The sequence below is a fragment of the Haplochromis burtoni genome, unplaced genomic scaffold (genome assembly GCF_018398535.1).
Source record: "Haplochromis burtoni strain Fernald_Lab_line unplaced genomic scaffold, NCSU_Asbu1 Contig_7, whole genome shotgun sequence".
Lineage (NCBI taxonomy): Eukaryota > Metazoa > Chordata > Actinopteri > Cichliformes > Cichlidae > Haplochromis > Haplochromis burtoni.
Window position 1 is genome coordinate 4,816,841 of NW_024582368.1, and position 21,492 is coordinate 4,838,332.

General features: G+C 40.6%; 1 protein-coding gene across 38 annotated transcripts in view; it reads left to right on the forward strand.

Annotated features, from left to right (window-relative positions):
- LOC102308332 (ankyrin-3) overlaps window positions 1-21,492 on the forward strand; it is a 118,015-nt gene that overhangs the window by 62,725 nt on the left and 33,798 nt on the right. For 16 of the 38 annotated variants that reach the window (XR_006054975.1, XM_042225542.1, XM_042225543.1 and 13 more), the window contains 21 exons: window positions 460-645; window positions 1,095-1,118; window positions 2,641-2,739; window positions 4,015-4,113; window positions 4,293-4,391; window positions 4,972-5,169; window positions 5,695-5,793; window positions 5,966-6,064; window positions 6,147-6,245; window positions 6,343-6,540; window positions 7,734-7,835; window positions 9,410-9,508; window positions 11,168-11,365; window positions 11,615-11,713; window positions 12,360-12,458; window positions 12,576-12,674; window positions 12,786-12,881; window positions 14,482-14,554; window positions 14,692-14,748; window positions 18,433-18,556; window positions 19,839-19,850. Coding sequence is in view for 37 of the 38 variants with exons in the window: in XM_042225542.1 (XP_042081476.1) it covers window positions 460-645; window positions 1,095-1,118; window positions 2,641-2,739; window positions 4,015-4,113; window positions 4,293-4,391; window positions 4,972-5,169; window positions 5,695-5,793; window positions 5,966-6,064; window positions 6,147-6,245; window positions 6,343-6,540; window positions 7,734-7,835; window positions 9,410-9,508; window positions 11,168-11,365; window positions 11,615-11,713; window positions 12,360-12,458; window positions 12,576-12,674; window positions 12,786-12,881; window positions 14,482-14,554; window positions 14,692-14,748; window positions 18,433-18,556; window positions 19,839-19,850 (2,258 nt within the window). In the remaining variant the exon portion in view is untranslated. The other 22 variants (XM_042225523.1, XM_042225535.1, XM_042225579.1 and 19 more) reach the window with 16 other exon arrangements.

A 21,492-nucleotide genomic window follows, 5' to 3' on the forward strand; every position in this document is an offset into this window, starting at 1 on the left:
GTGCACACTTCTGCCCACACATACTGAGACATGCAGTATCAAAAACACAGTAAAATAAAATGGCTTTTGGCTGAATTATGTATCATAAGGGCAATGTGAGTGGGAAATGCCGAAGATGTGAGCTGTCTTCTCCACATCCTCTTATTATGTAACGTACATTTGTGTGTGGCTTGGAAATGTACAGTAACTTCTACATTATATGAAGTTATAATTAATTCTAAATGCTCCTCTAGGTCAAGCTGCCTCTATATTTTTATGAAAACACATCACTGTTATTGACATAGTTAACCTAGTTGTTTATTATAATAATTAATACCTTCAAATAATGTGAGCAGCCTAGATTCATCATTGCCTATAAAACTATTAAAAATCATTTTGCTTTTTATAAGCTGCGTTTAATTTGCTCTCATCATCCACACCATCCAGCATTGGTTACTCATTTCTTCCCCTCCTTCACAGGATGGCTTTACCCCTCTGGCAGTGGCCCTCCAGCAGGGCCATGACCAGGTGGTCTCCCTGCTATTGGAGAACGATACAAAGGGCAAGGTGCGCCTACCTGCCCTGCACATTGCCGCACGCAAGGATGACACCAAGGCCGCGGCCCTGCTCCTGCAGAACGACCACAACGCAGACGTCGAGTCCAAGGTGAGCAAAAACGCTGATGCAGCCCATCTTTGGTAGTGAATGATCAGTTGGTCTCTTTCTTTTTGCCTATTTGATTATTTGTTTTTAACACTGATTTCTTTGGTTTTCTTGATTGTCTTTTTTTTTCCTGCTGCCTTTTCTCTTTATTGTTTGAATTTGTTGTTGATGCTCTTTCTTTCGGAAAAGAAGCAGAAGTACATTCCTGTTTGTTTTTTGGCCAGTTTTATCTCTGAAAAGATTTGAGTTTGAGAATATCCTTCTCATTCTTAAACTCAAACTTCAAGTAAGAGCGCAGTCTGCACACCGAAACTTTTCTGCCGTAGATTATTTTTCACTGAGCTGCCTCTCCCTCTTCTGCTCCTCCACTTCATGTGAGTGAAGGCCCTTTTTAATTTGGTTTTTTTTTCTCACTAATTGCCCGTTCTCTCCTCTCTTGGCTGACTCTGTAGATGATGGTGAATAGAACAACAGAGGTACACCTCTACTCTGTACATTATGTAGTGTTCATCCTATTCATAAAAACTCTGAAAACAACAGCGACAATCACTTCAGTGCCCCTGACTTGATGCAGTAGTGTTTCTGCAGCCCTCTGTCACTCCCCCTTTTCCATTTTAGCTCAGTACTGCCTTCTTCCTTTTCATTGCTTCATCAATCTAGTGGATATATCTGGTCATTGAGAAAATCAGAGCTAAAGCGCATGCTTCACAAATACTGATTTAATAAATCTGAGGCTAAAGGCTTGGGTATCAAGGTTTTCCTTGATTCTAATGGTTTCATGGTGTCCAAAGCTGAAGTGTCTTATTTTTGGAAATCCCTTGTCACTGTTTAAAATATGTTGTCTTAATGTGTCCTGACTAAGTCCCTCCATGAAACTGATTAGCATGATAACCAGTGTACGCATGAAAAATGGTTATCATTCATTTGAAACCAGCAGTTTGTCCATAACTTGCATGGCAGTCTAATTCCCTTTACACTCTAAAGAACCCCTGCATTCTAGCATTAGTCAGGCTCTCTAATTTGTTTACCGGTGTATCCTTTATTGAGCTCTAGTACATCCAATATTCAACACTCACACCTAAAGCATTTTGCATGGGACCAAAGTAACAAGCTAGTGTGACACTGCGTCTGTGGTAACATTGGCCCCTTTTTTAAACCAAAGCCAGGTGGCCACCTTCTGTGCGTGCCTGTTTTGGTTGGCATTGTTTGTGGTTTTGGCAGGCTCTGATATGATTCATCCAAAAATGGCTTTGATTTCAGACTTATGCATTGCGTTAAACAAATGTGTACTCAGATAGAAGAAAGACACTGTAATCTGTTTTATATGAATAGTGTGTTTTTTCAAGGCAGATATAAATCATTTTAATTTTGGTGAACTTTGTGGTACGATTTCTCAGTTCAGGATATCGGTGGGGACACGTGTCTGAATTACTGATTGACTTTTGGCTCTTTGAAATTAAAATTCCAGCAGTTGGATTGTTTAATGTAAGACATAAGGTCACAGATATTTTCCAGTGTCTTTTAGTTGCTCCGACAGCTAATCCAGGAGTTATATCAGGATACATCTCTCATTGAAGATGTTAACAAATGGAGATTAAGTTCATTTGCAGGGTGATTATTTGCAGCTAAAAATATCAGAATGCTGTAAATAGAATTAAACAGATTTACACCAGTTAGCTCTTGATCTTTCAAATCAAGTTGTATATTACACTCACATCTTTGTAATTAGTTTTTTGTCAGTTAAATGTAAAATTGTTATATTTTAGTTGGGCCCATGTTTGATTCTAACAGTTTTAGAAAAAATAGACTTTTTCTGCAACTGTTAGAAAAGTCAGGTGTCAGTGTAGCAGTGTGCAACCAGTGTGTCCTTGTTTGATGTAGTGGGACTTTGTAAAGCCAGATGTTTGATCTTGTGTGAATGTTGCTCCACTGTTTTTTTAACATGGTGTGTCTATTTGTCTGTCTGCACGTGTGTTGTTGCATTTCTTCAATCCTCAGAGTGGTTTCACCCCCCTCCACATCGCAGCGCATTATGGCAACATTAATGTGGCCACGCTTTTGCTGAACCGCGGAGCTGCTGTGGACTTCATGGCTCGGGTGAGTTTCTACTGCCCTCTGCTGGTTGGGAAAGGTGTAACCATTACACACAATAAATATGAATATGGTATACGGGTATATTTAATGGATTAAAAAAAAAACTATGAAACGGTAAAACAAAAGTATAGCTTAGCTTTTATGGCAGAGGAAAATCACTTTGATTTCCCAAACATCTGTCACATTTATGCTCCTTGAAAGCAAAAGCAAAGAATAAACTTATATTTTGCATGTAAACCCTTCAGCAAAATAGGATGGACTGAAAATATCGGTGTCAAATGTGGGATTTTTTTTTTACATGAATTCTGTTTGTGGACTTTTCATTGATAGGCGAATGCATATTTTGTTTACTCAAGGGAAAAAAATAACAGTGAAACCCAAACCACCCACACACAAACTTTAATGTCAAGTCAAGTAGAGTTTTATTGTCAACCCAACAATATACACTCAAGTATACAGTGGGACGAAATATCATCCTCTTGGATCAAAGGTCAAAATGTAAAAATCAAAATGAAATAAATTCAAATATGCATTTATACAACTATACAGAAATAAGATAAACTAAGAATAAATACAACAGTACTGGACTTGAATAGAAGAGAATGAATGAATAGAAAATAATGAGAATGAATATAAATAAATACAATAGTACACATACAGAATAGCGCAAGTATTGGAAGTAATGTTGGTACGATGAAGCCTAATTTATTTGTGTTCATTCCCATAAATATATAGGTATTCAGTGGTAAAGAGAAAGAGATTCCTGGATTAATAAAGACCCTCATGAAATGGGAGACTTTTTAGAACAATGGGACATTTGTTATATATGTATCTGTTATGTTATTCTCAGACTGAATTCATATTTTTTTGAGATATGATTAAATATAAAGACCTGGAAGAGATTTTATGTGACATATACAGAGTAATCTCAGTGATGTTGTCTTAGAAAATGGGTTTCCATATTAGATGTTTACCAATCAGAGTGATCAGTGGCCTATAAATGAATCAGCTAGTGTGTGAAGCAGTGTTTGTGTTTGTGCTGCTTTTATACTGATTACAGGTAAGGTCCAGAAAATTATCCACCAGCAGTGGTGGATGGTTAAACAATGGAGCTGGTTTACAGCTGTTTGCTTGAGAGCAACAAAGCATTACAGTCTGTTGCAGACTAGTCAGTTTCATGACGAGTTTCTAATGAATTAATTCTGTCTAATTGTAGATATGTTTAAATGCATAATGTGAGAGCAGAACCGTCTAAGAGTTTTCCACTTTTTCACTTAGAATGACATCACACCGCTTCATGTGGCCGCAAAAAGGGGCAACAGCAATATGGTGAAGTTGCTGCTGGACAGAGGGGCCAAAATTGATGCAAAGACCAAGGTAAGACTTTTTTCACAATTAGAAAGGCACTTGAGGCTGAAATATATGTTTTTTAGACTTACAGAAGTTTTTGTCTGTAGCAGTATTTGATTTTGCACAAACTGAAGTTTATTAAAATTATTTTACAGTAAAATGCAAATTTAAAAAAGTATTTCATTTTGTTATTTTGTTCTTTTAAGGACGGTCTGACACCTCTTCATTGTGGGGCACGGAGCGGACACGAGCAGGTGGTAGAAATTCTTCTGGACAGAGGAGCTCCTATACTGTCCAAGACCAAGGTAGTTACTTGGATGATCAATTCAGGAGATGCTGCTAAGCTCAGAATAGGGAAGAAAAGAAAGTTCACAAACACATGACATCTTTTTCATTAAGTTAAATATAAAACAGACCAGAATAGATCACTATACACGATGTTAATAACACTGGAATACCTTTGTTTTCAAAATCAGCTCTCCTAACCACTCGGAGCTATTTAAATAATTGTCATCCACTCACATAGCAGGTCTGTTGTTGTTGCTGTAGTGTTGTCGCATTGTCTCCATAACATCTGTGCGACCTCTCCAGAACAGCCTGTCTCCGCTGCCTTCGCAGCCCTACAGTTTGACCGCGCAGGACGACCAGTGTAACAAAATAGACATTGTTGTAATGGCCTCGTTATAACAATGCTTCTGTAACCTTCTCAGCAACTTCCTTCGCAGTCTTTCTGTGCAGCGCATGGCCGCGTCCTAACTTACTGTGTCTGTCTGTCCATCTGTCTATGTGTCCGTCTGCGTGTGTGTTTGTCGCTCTCTTTCTTTGTCTGGCTCTCTCTTTCTCTCCCCTTTTCTCTCTTTCTTTCCCTGTCTCGGCCCTGTATAGAACGGCCTATCGCCTCTCCACATGGCCACTCAGGGGGACCACCTGAACTGTGTCCAGCTCCTGCTCCAGCACGACGTGCCCGTGGATGACGTCACCAATGACTACCTTACGGCGCTGCACGTTGCTGCCCACTGCGGTCACTATAAGGTGGCCAAGCTCATTGTGGACAAGAAGGCCAACCCAAATGCCAAGGCTCTGGTAGGGATAAAGCCGTACAAGGGGTGTTAAGAATGGGGGTGCAAAACAGACAAGTCACGTGATCGTGACAAAAAAAATCACGTTCAAGAAATACTGAAATGTTGATGTTGGTAGGCGTTAGTCACCAAAAGTTTTGCTTTTATGATTAATATTATACTCATAGAAAAAATAAATGGTTTGGTTTGGGTAGCTTTACAGTGCAGAAGACTTAGCACTATAATATAAAGTTTTACTGTGTCTGTCTATTTTCTGATAGTTTTGTCTGTGTTGGATTTTTTGTTGTTGTTGTTGTTTTTTAATGATATGGACTATTTTTGTGTGAAATAAATAGATATGTGCTGATATGAATGTTTAAAACAGGACTGAAAACAGGTTTATTCCTCATATTTACCTTTTCTTTACCACACATTTGCATCCTGGCACATCTCAGCATTCACTCATTTGCACATGTTTAGAGGCTGTGGGGAGTTTCTCAGTGATCGTACTGGAATACCAGCCTTAGCTTTACACTTTCTCTTCATGCAGAATGGTTTCACTCCGCTTCATATCGCCTGCAAGAAGAACAGAGTCAAGGTGATGGAGCTGTTGCTTAAACATGGAGCGTCTATCCAGGCTGTCACAGAGGTAATAGAGCAGACTGGAACACCTTTACTCTTCTGTACCATTTAATACATAATAATTACTTGGAATTGATCTTATTGTTGTTTGGTTTTGATGTTCAGGATAAAATTTGGTTGCTGATTTGGTCTTTAGTGTTTTAATGTTTCATGTTGATCATCGTATCTGTTATCTGCAGTCCGGCTTGACGCCCATTCATGTGGCAGCCTTTATGGGCCATGAAAACATTGTCCATGCGCTGACGCACCACGGAGCTTCGCCCAACACCACCAATGTGGTAAGTAGACTAATTTTAATGTACTACATGTCGATACAGATTAGAAAATCTCCCTTTTGCCAACAACCTTTGTATCTTCCAGCGAGGAGAGACAGCTCTCCACATGGCAGCCAGGGCAGGCCAGGCAGACGTAGTCCGATACCTGCTAAAGAACGGAGCCAAGGTGGAGACCAAGTCCAAGGTTAGAACACAGAGCGTCATTATCAATCACTGTGTCAAGGAGAAAACAAAAAGGGATACAGAACTGGGCCAAAAAGTCACTTCCCCTCTCTTTGCAGGATGACCAGACAGCGCTGCACATATCCAGTCGGCTGGGGAAGGTCGACATTGTCCAGCAGCTGCTGCATTGCGGTGCGTCTGCCAATGCTGCCACCACCTCAGGCTACACCCCCCTTCACCTGGCTGCCCGCGAAGGACACCATGATGTTGCTGCCATGCTCCTGGACAATGGTGCCTCACTCTCATCTGCAACAAAGGTATGTCTTGTAGACGTTTAAGCATTATATTGCAATGTAGATAATGTTCCCATTTTCCAGTATCTCCACTAGTAGGCATGGTTTTGTTTCAAGTGGCCTCCAAGGTTCTTGTCATATGAAATAAATGCCTAAATACGTCCTTCTCCCAGCAAAAGAATTCATAGTCTAAGCATACTAAACTGACTAAACTGACACACAGATCTGACTAATTGCATAAAAGTGCATTGCTCGAAGTATAAAATGGGTGTGGAAGATGTGAGTGTGATATGTGTCTGTGGACTGTCTTTGAAGGTGACTTCTGTTAGCAGAGCAGATTAATGAAGGGTAAACCCCATGGTGGGCTCTTACTTCCTCACACACACACATATAGCATCTTTTGGGACTTTACCTTAGTCGGCTTTTCAAGCAAATGATATCATATCTGTGTGAAAACAGAAAATTTGTGCCATCGAGCAGATTAATTGACCCCTTTTAGGTGTTTATAAAGCAGATTAAATGAATAGAAATTTAAAAACTGGCACGATTACTACTGTCACACAAATGAGGTCAAGTGTTTCAGAGAAAATGGGAATCTGTGGAGTCCCACATTCCTCTGGAAAATATGATCTAATGTCTTTAAATATCTTTGCATACACACAGGAAGGAAGCCAAGTGATCACACTGGCAAATCAAACCCAGCATCACAGCAAAACGTGTAATAGACATGCATTTGCCTCAAGAGATAGTAAAGACCTTTGCCTTACTTTCTCAGTGTAATGAACCCCTATGGAGAGAAAATTACTCATGCACAGACAATACTCATTTGTAAGTTATTTTGCATTTGAGTGTTGTTAATAAAGTGAATCCATCCTAATTTAAATATGGCTAAAATATAACTTTATTGAAAATGTTTTCACAATGTTGAACTTTTTAACCTATTTGGACTGTAATGTTCGGTGTCCTGTGTCTTATGAAGGAAAGAGATGTTGCTCTTAAGATCAAACTTTCTGTTTTGTTCAGTCTGAATAACACAAAATCTTTGCTGCTGCTGTTTTGTTTTCATTTGTGACTTGAGCACTGAAAGACAGTGAGAAACTATGTTGCTTAAGGAAAAGCTCGATCCCACACCAGCCAAGTGGGACCTAAAATAATGCAAATATTCACTTCCTGTTTAAATACCCTCACTACTCCCTGCTCTCCCTTTTTTGGCCCAGCAGAAAGGATTCAGTCCCCTCCATGTGGCAGCAAAGTATGGCAAGATGGAGGTAGCCAGTTTGCTCCTACAGAAGGGAGCTGCACCTGATGCTGCTGGAAAGGTGAGATGTCTGAAAAGGCGGAGAGTTTCTGAGTATAAATTTAAGAAACAGAAAAAGATGACCTGTTTAAGACGAGCAGGCAGGTTCAGCAAGGAAATGACAGACAGCAAAAGTGCAGTATAAACCTGAAATTCCTAATTTCATGTCCTCATCTCTAAGATAGTCAGCAGGGCTGTGTTGTGTTTTCTGAGCTGCAGCTGGCCCAGATGCTGGGAGGTAGTAGTGTGGTGGAAGCAAGCTGAGGTCTGATCACAGTGCGACACATCAAACAGATGCTTGTCCTGTTGCAAAAACCTTGTAGGCAGATTTCTTTTATTCCACTGAGAGAGACTTAAATAGCTGAGACCTGCTGGCACTAGTCGTATGTGCATCTTTGCCAACATCTGAAAGCGTTTAACATAAAGACTGTCAGATATGATAATGAAACTTCCACAGTGTCTGGTGGTGTCACGCTAAAATCTGCCTCAGTGTCAGATACACAAAGAAGAAAATCAGGTCGTTATTATTATAATACATTTTATATCAAGATGAAAATAAAGACTTTAAGATATTATATGGGTTTTTTATATATTTTGGTAGAAATAATGAGTATGTCACATCATATGCCGCCCTGTTTGATCACTCTGCGTGTGCGTTTTGATGAGAAAACATTGTAAAACACTTTTAGAGCCTAGGATTATAAAGTACTCCATATATACAGACCATTATTTACATAATGCCTCCATCATCTAACTCTTATAGAAAGTATTAAGACAATGACATGACCTTGAAATTCTCTTTATGGAAGGTTGTTGTTAGTGAGCCACACTGTGTGGAGGCCTGGTTGGGGGACACGTCCTATGATAGAGTAATTTCGAGCACGGTTTTGTGGTTTAACATGAGTGATGCAGACCCTTTAATCTCCCACTTGTGTCGATGGATACACTGAGAAATCTTGTCTCAAAATATATAATTTGAACAACTAGTGGCAGATAAGCACATGCTTTTGGTTAAAAAAAAATTATTAGATTCAGTTTTCTGATCACATTTTAAAATAATAACTAGACCTTGCTGCTTCTGCTGTTGGTAAACTAATACTAATCCTTCTTCTGCTGCTATAAAAATAATGCTTTAGTCACATCTTTGCTGGCCAGTGAAAAGTGTGTATCTTCAGTTTTGGTGCTTTTGCACACTTGAGATGACTTTAGCATGTTTTGACATGGCTATTGAATTCCAAATCAAAATACTGTAGCCGTTGTAGATAAGTGCTGCAAAGTCAACATTTTGAAGATACATTGAAATCTATCAGCAGGCCAGCAGGAAAATTCTCTCACTCAGTTTCCTAATAATGCCATCTACCTTTAGCGCATGAAGTTAGAGCTCTAACCGTCTCCTATACTTTGTATCTTTCATCGGTTCGATGCCCATCTCTAAAAATTTCTTAACACAGTTTTCATTTGGCTCTTTCATTTTACTTATCAGCGTGTCTGTGCTTGGGTGTGGTCGGTGATCTCCTAATCCCGTGTTGTGTTGCATGCCTGTGTGTGTGTGGATGTGTCTCTGCATTTGTACGTGTGTGTGTGTGGATGTTTTAGAGTGGGCTAACTCCTCTGCATGTAGCTGCTCACTACGATAATCAGAGAGTGGCACTGCTGCTGCTGGATCAGGGAGCTTCCCCACACGCTGCCGCCAAGGTATCCACACAGACACATATCAATACACGTGTTAAGAGGAACTCACCTGGCTTATCACTTACGTAACATCCCATTAATAATGATTTATGTGTAATATTCATCGGTGTGAATGTGGATCTAATGCTCGCCCATTTCCTCCATCCGTTTCATCATTTATCAGTGAAAGTGTGAGTTTTATTTTGTGCTCAGTCAAGTCTTACAAACCACCTGACCAGCCTGAAATGAGGTCATGCTGTCAGCAGATTTGAGTTGCTGGTTTGCTACATATTGCAAGCAATATACTGTGTTTCTCCTAAAAAGAAGAAATGTAATTACTCCAGAGTCAGTATTAGTGCCAAACCACTAAAATTTCCTTTTTTTTTTGTCTGTTCAAGAGTTGAGAAAATGATGTATTCCCAATAAAACCTAAAAAAAAAAAGCTGTTAAGTTAGACAGACAAACATAAGTGGTCAAGTCATGGTTTGTCTCCTGCCAGGCTTTAAGAGTCTGTCGAAACCGCAGAACGAGTGTGAGCAAAAAGCCAGAACCAACCAAAAATGTGGCAGGAAATGCCTGTTTTGCCTGGACTGTCAAGTGACATGCCACAAAGGGAGACCAAAGCTTGCAAAGCCACTTTGGTCCATCCTAGCTCTCTTTCTCTCCCTTAATCTGCGTCTGTCTAAATTTATTCCTTTGCCTTTCTTGTCGCCTTCCCACACTCATTCTGTCCTGCCTTCTTCCTTTCTCTCTTTCTTTCTCAAATTGTTTTTCATTTGGCTGGGTTCTAAAGTTAGTGTGCTTGATCTAATTTAAGTGCTTTTGGAAACAAATCAATCAGTGTGTACAAGAGGAGTTGTATAGAGGCGCTAACACAGATACACGAGTAGGGTTACTATTGCAGTTATTGCTGCAATAGTTCCCTGCAGTACCATAATCTGTGCTCCGTGTGTGATGTTTTTCTACTTAGTGATGGAGATAGAAAAAAATGGATTTTGACTTGAAGTATAAGTCTTGCTTTACACAGTGTAGTAAATTAAATCAAAGAAGGAAGCCAAGTTAGGCTCTGTAAATAGAGGCTCTTCCCTCTTCCAAACTAACCTTATCCTTTTACTCACTCTCATTTGAGCTAGAATTACCTTCTCCCTTGCAGACCTCAAGGCTACCCAGAGGTTTGAATGTAGCCCTCCTGCTACTTTGTAATGTTTTCTCTCAGGTCCTCTCCTCCACAGTAGCAAAAAGGAGGAAGCCAGGGTGGTGACTGTTCACGTTTAAGTTGCACTCCTGTTTGTACACTTTGTCTCTAGCACTTTCACTGTTGTGAATGTGTGTAACAGCTGAGGTCAACCTTCTGTCTGAGGTTTTCCCATCAGTTTTACCTGTGATACGTTAGGCTGGCCACACTAGCCTCATGACTGTCAATAAGTTGAAAGACCCTTGTGCTGTAAGTTTGTTTTCATGACAAACTGGATTATACGTCCTGATGCAAAATTACAACATTTTTAATCAAAGCTGTATCCTGATTTTCAGCTGCATCTATCATGTAATAGATCTTTAGTTTTGTAGATAAAATGAAAATTACTTTTAGACACACCCTTCAGCCCTGCCCATAGTTTAAGTTTTACAACCATAGAAGAGCTCGGTCCAGCCTCCTAACCTCTACGCCTCTCTTGCGGACCTTAGAACGGCTACATGCCCCTTCATATCGCTGCCAAGAAGAACCAAATGGAAATTGGGACCACACTGCTGGAGTACGGTGCAGACACCAATGCAGTGACGCGGCAAGGCATCAGCCCAATTCACCTTGCAGCACAGGAGGGCAACGTGGATCTGGTGTCACTGCTGCTGACCAAGAACGCTAATGTCAACGTGTGCAACAAGGTAGAATCTGTCACATAGCTCTAGTATTTATACAGGAACTACTACAAATGTAATTAAGCTTACACATGTATATGGCCCACAATCCTTCATACCCAGTAGACAAACACTTGTCATGATTTTTGCCATAACACATTAGACTTCTCAAACAAGTTTTCTGAAAAACACCCTACTTTTCATTCTTCTTCTGCACACCCACCCTAATAAATGTAATTGTGGATTTGCATGTTTTTCTCCTTTTTTCATATACAGAGCGGACTAACACCACTCCACTTAGCAGCTCAGGAGGACAAGGTCAATGTTGCTGAAGTCCTTCTCAATCATGGGGCTGATGTCAACCCACAAACAAAGGTACAACTTTCTCAGATGACTTCTTGCACACATGGGAAAACTGTAAATACTTGAGTAGGCAGGTTTGCTGCATATTTATACTTTTTTAACTTCCATCAGTTAATTTGCTTTATGTGCTTATCCTGATTTTCCTCTTTAGCTTAACACGCTCATACACTCACTTGTCTGCCGACATCTCAGTTGCTGCATAAATAAAGGATTGTTACCTGAGTAGAAGGTGATCATGTTGTTATGGATGCAGCAAACACATTCATGCACATAATCACGTTCACTAAGAGCTGCAGTAGCTAAAGGTTGGGCTAACACAAGGTTATTTGTGGTGTGTTTGTGCTGACAGGACAGTTGTTTACAGCAAAGAGGTTATTCACCCACTGATCTCCATGATACACAAATACATAATTCATAGAGCAGATGAAATACGATGCAGTTTTAATTTAGGATTTAGAGAAATCCCATTATGTGAGTGGATTTATATATTTGCCTGGTAAATTTTACACTTAAAATATAAACTTTCCAAAATTCAGGCCAGCTCTCTAGTAAACTGTGATGTAACAAATTATAGTCTGCAGTAGGCACTTGTGAGTAATTTTCCGTCCTGTTTTAATTGAATTGTCTGTGCCTCTTCTGCCATCATTTGTCATTCCAGATGGGTTACACTCCGCTGCATGTAGCTTGCCACTATGGAAATGCAAAGATGGCAAACTTCCTGCTGCACAACCATGCCAGGGTCAATGGCAAAACCAAGGTAGACACACAGAATCACACACATACAGTCTTGTATCGCTGAAGACCTTCCTGCAATCCTGCAGTGTATTTGCATCTTTCCTGAACAAACTGATTGTGTTTGTCTGGCTGTGCTTAGAACGGGTACACTCCTCTACACCAAGCTGCTCAGCAGGGCCACACCCACATCATCAACCTGCTGCTTCAGAACGGGGCCTCGGCCAACGAACTCACTGTGGTTAGTACGCAAACACACGGGCTAGACAGCAGAGCTTAAGTTTGAGGAAATACTGAATGCTTTTTTCCTTTCTGTGTGTAACTTACTCTGTGTGTTTTTGTCACTGGTAAGAATGGGAACACTGCCCTATCCATTGCCCGCCGTCTTGGTTACATCTCTGTTGTTGACACTCTGAGGCCTGTGACTGATGAAAACTTGGCCACTATGGTAAGACACTGACTTCTTGTCAATGCCATCTCACATGCTTTAAGACATACAATCTAAAGACATATAATTACTTCATACATCAACTGATGGATATTTTGTGTAACTTGACAGCTGGGCAAAGATTCTGTGCTTCTTATTGAAAGGTTTTAATATATGTTTTCTTTTTTTGGGTGTGTGAGACTGTGTGATTTTTATTGATGATTCAGCTTCATTAGTTTAAAGAATAAACTGACAGCTATCACATTTTAGCAAATTAACAAGAGCAAATCTCATTTTCCAGACACTGAAGGGTAAACTTCTATGTTTTATTTTCTTAGCAGCCATTTATTTTTATTTAGGTATTAACTATGTGGAAATCAGCTTTGTCACTCTGTGATACTTTACATTTTCATGCAGTTTCTGGTTTTAATTGTTGGTGCATTAAAGGATTTTCTGATATGTAAGATTTCAGAGTTGATTCCAATGCTTTTTGGGCTGTGACATCAGGAAAAACAAGAATATCGGAACTAAAAGTTGTACAGTGCATTAGAAATAGTATCACTTTGGTTGTTTGTTGGATTAGGAAGGTTGTTTTTTGCTTAAAAGCGAACATTAGAAATAATGTTTTTTATTTGTCTGTGAAACTACTAGTGTTTTCTTACCGAGCAGCTAGCTCATTGCCAAAAATAAACCGTGGCCGTGGACAGCCAGCAGCACACTGTAAGTGGAGTTAAGGTGTGAATACTGCAAATGAGCTTGCAAGTCAGTCTGTCACGCTGTGTCACATGTGTGAAGTTGTCCTGCTTAAGAGAAAGGGACGGCTCAGATTGGAGCTTAAGGATTCCCCTCGTATAGCCAACGTTACTAACAGCAATACTAACAGCTGACCCTAATGATCAGATGAGTGAGGTACAGAAAGACAGGCAGTGATGTAGAAGTGATGAAGAAGTGACAAGCATGTGAGGCGGACAGTGAGTGAAGAGCCAGGAAAAGGGGTCATTGAGGATCCAGCACAATCAGCAGGAAAGTGTATTCGTCATAAATGCTTCAAACCACAGGAGTGTGAATAAAAGATCAAGGTCATCTCCTCACACCTCAGTGTGCCTGATCTATTATTCACCGTACACAGACCTCTGCTGTTGTTTTATGTTGCTCTTAAGCCTACATCTGCAGCCTTTGGAACATTTGCTGATCGCTTATCTGGGTCAAGATGGCCTTCAGAAATACAGTATGACTACTTCTTGCTATGACAGGGCCTGGAGCCCAGTCTAAGGCCCAAATAAGGAAATATATGTGAAGCTTTCACTTTATTTGCAACTTATATCCTGAAGTTGACACCAGCTGACTACATTTATCAGAGCTTCAGCTGATAAAATATTTAAAGAGTGGGTAATAATCAAGATCATCTTTTCTTATGTTCCCTTTGCTGTCACGCATAAACTGACTTTCAAAATATCAACAACAATGTCACTATCAGTACTTTCTTTTAATATGTAGCAATGTGAAAGGCAGTGATTTCAAGTGATTATGTGACATATCATAATTTAAGAAAATCCATTTGTAACTGCTTAAAAAAACAGGTGAGGAATATATAATATATGTATTTTTTTTGAATTTCCAGAGTGCATCCGAAAAGCATAAAATCAATGTCCCTGAGACCATGAATGAATTCCTCGATATGTCAGATGATGAAGGTATGTAAAAAAATGTTTTTAAATTTTATCACTGAGGCCTAAAATCAATGAAAGTGCATAATTCCCATATACTGTGTGCTATGTGATGTCATTCTCATTAACGTGCATGTTTCACTGTATGTGTATCCAAAACACAGTCCAGGCCAATGTGCCAGAAACTCTCAGTGAGGAGTCTTTGTCAGATGTTGATGAAGGTATCGGTTTGAATCCTCTCTTCTATTTTTTGCTTCTTTTCCTTTAATACAACGGAGCTGCCTTGCCTAGAACTAACAGTGTCGCCTTTGCTGTACTGCTGTTCTGCTTTGCTGTTCATGGTAATGGGAACGTTTTCAAAGGAACTTACTCACTGACCAGAATACACACTGTCCACTCAAACTAAATGCTGTGGTTATTCTTTAGTTATTATGTTGTTAAGGCTCCATGGGTTGTGCATATATACTGTTTTATTGTATTTATTATCTTTCCTTAGTCTTTAATCATGCAGACAAACAATAAAGTCCAGCTGTAGCCATTTTATTTGACACAAAATTGTGTAGCTGTGAAAAAATGAAAGCAAAATCAATGCGACACACATCAAAATGCAGAGTTGGAATATGAAGAGGCCGGCATACATCGTGTCAAATCATTTTTCAATGTATGTAAAATTCAAGTTTCATAGTTTGCAGCAGAGTAGCTGCTTCAGGACTGCAGGCCAATGTTCTGCCAAGTTTATGGTACAGAGGACCGTCCACTCAGTCCTCTGTCCTTTGTTTTGGAACTACACAGCCAAGATTCTTGCAAAATTGATGAGCTCGTTCACAGGCTGTTGCTCGGGGGATGTTGGTCAAGGGGTGTGGAGTTTCTGTGTGAGGCGATACAGCTAGAATCAACAAGTATACACGCATATCAGGTTTTAGGAGATGAGTTTGTTCTGAAGATCCTCACATAGGAAATATAGTGCCCATGACTTAATGTCCCCCACATAAACGGTTTATACCATGCATGTATTTCATCAGCGTTGTACTTCTGTGGCCTTGATAATCACTTTGCCCAATAGCACCACCAGACTGGCTTCAGACAGCAGTTGTATTCAGGTCTGCACTCCTTCATTTTCTATAGGATGCTGTTGTTTTGCTCTATGTGGGTGTGTGTTAAAGAAGTAGCAGGAGTAAATGGAGACTTTCTTCAACTTGTTTTAATCCTACATGAGGGAAGCCAATCCTATTAGGCTGCAGGCTGGAGTGACTCTAACAGCTCCCCGTGGTTGCTGTTGTGTGTGTGTGTTTTCTTGTGTGTTATTGTGACCTGCCTTATGACTTCTATACATGACTACAGCCACTAATCTATAGAGAATAACTTAAATCTTTAATTTTCTCTGTTAGCGTCATAGTATAGATTTCTATAATTCCTATGGCATTGGCCTGCAATAGTTTCATTACTGCAGTTAACCGTTGCTGCTTTGCTTGCATTCTCTTACTCTTGTGCAAGTTGTAGTCACTGTGTGCAACACAGTGACAGAAGAGCTAGACAGAGAAATGTTGCTCAAGAGATTAAAAATTGCAAAATTATGTGGTTATTTCGTCATTATTGTAGCCCCACTCCCACTTTGACACACAGCCAAACTCCCTCTAGGATTTCCATCACAGAGGAAGAATAAAACCTCAGTGAAAGTTTCAAATGCTGACGTTCCCAGGCATTTGCTCAAACGACCTGTCAGCTGACTGTGCTCTCCACAGAGCGGTAAACACTTCCACCGCGGCCCCTGTTGACACTCTTCAACTGGAGTTTGTTGTGGATGCTGCTGAGCCAGAGACGCACTGTCTCTCTCTCTCGCTTTAAATCCAATGAGATGAGCTTTTTTTGAGCCGCCTGCAAGAGATTTAACCCCGGTGTGGCCACCGATGTCAGGTGGCTTAGACTTAGGCTGTTTTATGTTTCCTCGTGTCCTTTTTGTGCAACAAGGAGACGCAAAAATTGGAGAGGTTCTAATCTACATTATTTTCGTAACGAAAGCAGCAGGGATGTGCGCACGGGCAAGAAACACGCAAGTTGGTTGGAGTGGAGTTAAGTGTTTGAGGTGACGAGAGGGCAGCTTTTTCCACCAGCACCAGAAGCATTGAATGGACTTCTTGATAGTCTTAAACTTTCTGCAGTTTTTACACCGTGGGCGTTTTGTGGCGTTTTAGAGAAACAGAAATTACCGCCGAAACACGAACAGAGCTGTAATCGATATGGCTGCGCTGGACAAAGGTAAGTCGCTCGGGGGGTTTAAAAGAAGTTTCAATAGCCGGTGCAATTAAGCCACAGAGAATTGATCGAGAGACAGAAAGTAAGAAAGTGAGAGTTACTGAGCGCCAATGTGAAATTGTCACTCTAAGATGTGGTTATTATTTTTTCCGTTTTTACTGATTTTACGTAGTTTTTATTGTGTGAACTATAATCAACATCCTTTTTATATTTGTGAACAGCTTTTGTTTTTTCTTCTTCTTAGAGGGACGGAAAAGGCAGGCTTTGGTTTTTTTTTTGGTTTTTTTTTTGGGCGGGGGGATTCAGAATATGCTTTAAAATATAGGCTAGAACAGGAGGGTGTTTGTGTGTGTGTGTCGGGGTGTAAGTGGTGGAATAACTGAGCTTGAATGGGACTGCCACACTTTATTCTAACAGCGAGCAGTCGATCCCTTTCCAGGTCTGTGAAGTCAGACAGAAATATCTGTGAAACGCAGGAAGTCGGATTATCCGCTCTGCCACAACAATAAAAGATATCGTTATGCGTTCAATAACACTTCATATGCTACATCCACATCATAAGATATGCATATTTCGCTTTCATTTTTATTGAGATTTGGAAACAGACAGGAAGCGATATTATAATCGATATTTCTCTGTCCCAGTGTTTTAAAATTAAGGTGCACAAGATTTCAAAATTATACTAAATACACAGAGATTATTTATTAGTTAAATATTTCTTTAGTATAATTAAAATATTGCGATATGTCTTCGAAAATCTTGCATCTTTTATCAATTTCCTTGCTTCACTTGAGAGAACATGTTCACAGTATTCTTTGTAAGAGTAGCTGATGAACATTATAATTGTAATTTATGAAGTGTAAACATAGGGAGTAAACAGGTTTAATTTTTTTCTTTGTCTTTAGTTTTGACTAAAGATAATTTCATTTATAACCCTTCCACCACTGGTTTTATTTTGAAATCTGACACCGGAAACGCTGCCATCCCTTGTCCTCTTGCTTGACACTGGTGGTGGTGTGTGATCGGAGTGCGGCAGTATTGAAGGTAGGGGGAGGGGCTGCGGTGAAGGAGCAGAGTGTTGCAGGCAGGACAGAGCCGGACATGAGGGAGAAGGGGAAACACTGTAGCCGCCCCGGCGGCTTCATTGACCGGCGTGTCATCGTTCACCGGTCCGCCGATCGAGGTGCGGTGCGGTTATGCACTTTCTCCTTATTCTTTGCTTATTGTGCTGAGGCTTTGGTAGCTATAAAACCTTCTGCTTTGACTCTTCTGAAACGAGCTGCGTTTGATTTTACAGGAGAGCTCTAGATATACCGCAAAGTGTCTTTGCTGCTGCCTCTTTCTCTTTTAATATTAGTCTCACCTCTAAAGTCCAGCATAGGCGCTGCTGAGTGTTCCAGCTTCATGTTGTTGGTGTGCCACAAATGAAAAGAATAGACTGAAAGAAAGAAAAGTTGCAGTGAGATATTCTGGGTTGATTTAACGGCAGAGGGATGCTGATAATTAGCCAAGGCCCTCTCTAAGTAGTCTAATCAAATAAAAGAGAGGCTGGTGTCGGGTTGTTTTTCTTTGCTGGGTGCCGCATCGTCTCTCTTGCCCTGATTAGCTTTTGAAGTTAACAGGAGGGTTTTCTGATTTCGTCCCTTCACTAGGTGAGGATGCAATGACTGGGGATACAGACAAATACCTGCGGCCTCAGGACCTCAAAGAGTTGGGGGATGACTCTCTCCCTCATGAGGGGTACATGGGTTTCAGCATAGGAGCCCGCTCAGCCAGGTAGGCACCTGCCATTTTTATATATATGCACATTAAAACTATTGATGTACTTCACAGTGTGACATCATCTTTGCGATATTTGCAGTGGTCACCCTAAATCCACAGATTTATAATGCCATAGTTGATATGACATATATTGTTCTTGTTGCTCTTGAATAGTTTAATGCACAGCCCCCTCCACCGAGCACACACACATGCATACATATGCAACATAAACACATATAGGCTCACACACAATAACACAGCATAATGGAAGTCACCAGAAAGCGCAGCTGGGAAGTTGCCATCTAATGATTCAACCTGACTAAATGATTCAGCGTTTTGTGTGACCCTGTTTGAAACTCGGGCAAAAAAAAAATGTACAAAGAGCTAGCAAGCTTTGATACCTTTGATGCTCTGGGCGAACAGCTGCGTGTCGGTGTAGCTACACTTTCACAGTGGACAAAGGATGTCGTGGAAAAATGGCAGGCGCCAATAAAAACACTCCGGTGGTGTGTTGTGCAGCCCCACAGTGTGTATTGTAACCGCACTGACAGATGGCAGATGGCACTGTGATGGCTGGATTGATAAAAACAACGACACGCTGACTGTGACAGGAAGCTGCTAACATCAGCAGGGCAAGGCAAACAAGGGAAACACTGGAGGGATTCCACGTGAACGACTTTGTTTTGATGGGCTGATCCTGGAAAAAGTTTTGACAGAGAGATAATACGTTGAATTATGCAAAAGTTTGAAAGAACTATTTTGTACAATGATACAGCGAGGAGCACATGCAAGCTTAAAAGCTGTGCTCACCTTTCTATTTCAGAGTTTTATTACATTATTATTACACTGACTTCTCCTTACAAATGATCAAGTCCTTCCATAGTTTCCATAGAACTTTCTTCCTCTGCAAACTACAGATACATATACTAAAATCTGCATATACATATACATACATTGCACATACACTTTGTTAAGCTGACTGTTTTTGCAGGAGTGTGGAAATGTATAAAATAATGTATTGATCAGTGAATGTGTGATGCTGAGCAAGTTCTTTTCTTTCCCTTACCTTTTCATTTATGACATTGACATTGCATGGTCTGCTTTTTGAGTGGGCTGGATACACGCAAACACCTTCTCATGTAAAACAGGAAAAATTCGCTCAACCTTGCCGTAGCGTGCCACCAAAAGCACAGCATCAATGTCACATCACGCTTGAACGTCTTCAAAATGCTTTGCTTTTCACTCTGCTATTTTGTTCTTTTTTTCTTGTTTTCTTGCATCCTGTCTCTCATTCTAGCCCTAGAATCAGGTAAGAAAAGAGTAGTAGTTGTGGTACCAGTAGTAGGTAAAAGATCTGTGAATGGTGTCTCTTCCCTGTGACCCTGTGAACTACTTTTTAACCCCAATCCAACACTCATAAGACCTCTAACTCAAACCACCAGTCATTCATTGGACATTGGTGTCATCCAGTGTTGGTGTTTCTCTGTTCGTGGTAGCGTATTTGACCCATTTGCTGTTACGTGTTGTATTTTTAGATCATCATCATCATCCCTCCACTTTTTAACTCATACCTCTTAGTGAAATCTGTGTCTATTGTTTTGATGTAGGTGTGCAAAAGAGACAGTTTTGCTGGACATAAGAAAATATAAGCAGCTGTTTTACGGATCTTTCAGTTTTGAGTTGTGTGGAGTAATCTACTAATGTTTTGATGTGGCTTCTTCTTATGTGGCACCTTATGTTTTTTTGGAGTGTCTCTGAGTGTAACTTCCAGGGATCGGACACATCATTGGATTAATAATTTGTTGACATAATTGGAGGTGTCCCACAAGTATTCGGCATGATTCCTGCTGTTCAATTCTGGTTTGCAGAGATGGAAACTTTGCATTCGAACACAGCAGCACTCACGTGGATATACTATGACTCAGTTGCCTACAGTTGCCTCTCTGAGTCCACAAAAATCCCTTCGACTCAGTGCTTAACTGGTTCATACTTTGACATGCTAGATTGAAAATTTGAAGTAGATTTTATGAGTGACCACCCATAAAAATGAATGGAGTGGAAAGAGGAAAGGAGGTGTTAGAGCAGGGTCTGATTGATTAGAGGAAAGCAGTGGGATAGAGGCAAAGTTGAAAAAGTCTTTAGTTGAGTGGATGAACTGATAAACTTCACAGTATTGTTAAAGCATCGTGACTCAGGAAATGAGAAAGCAGAGAGAAGGAGATCATTATGGAGAAGGATGACACGCAGAAGTGAAAAGCTGACTACAGGGAGGACATAAAAGGGAATGAGCAAGAATGAAAACACAGAAGGAAAAGAAGAAGCGCTGATGTTTTTGGGGGGAGTAGGGTAGGCAGAATGAGAAAGAGGAGGAAGCTGGAAAAAACAAACATGTTCGGGGTGAGAACAGAGTAGAGGGGGGGGATAGCGCGGCGCTGCCTTGCCAGCGAGTCCATTCAGCCCGCACAGAGTTGCTTGGTAACTTCGATGCCGGGGTAGGCAGGCTCTGCTGAATAAAGGGCTTCTCTCTGTGCTGAATAGCGTGCCCACTCAAACACGCTGAGCTCTGCATTTTCTCCCCCTCACTCACCCACTCTCCCCCTTTTGCACTCACGCACGGCGCATCAATACACACATACAGTATACCCTCTGAGAAACGAAGGCAGAGTTTTCAGCTTTGTTCACAGCTGAAGCTGCGTATCCTACACAAACAACAACAACAACAACAACAACGCACCTTTCACGTATGATATTTAAGTGCTTCTTCGCACACACACAAAAATATATGTTTCAGGTAAGCGTTTAGTCACCGCACATCAAATGAATATTTCACATCTTCTGCAATGATCAAATCGCTGTAGAAGGAGCACAAGAAAGAAGCCCGAAATGAATCTGCAGCACTGCACTGAGCCGAAGAGGCAGCAAAAATAGGCACACATCACCACACACAGCCA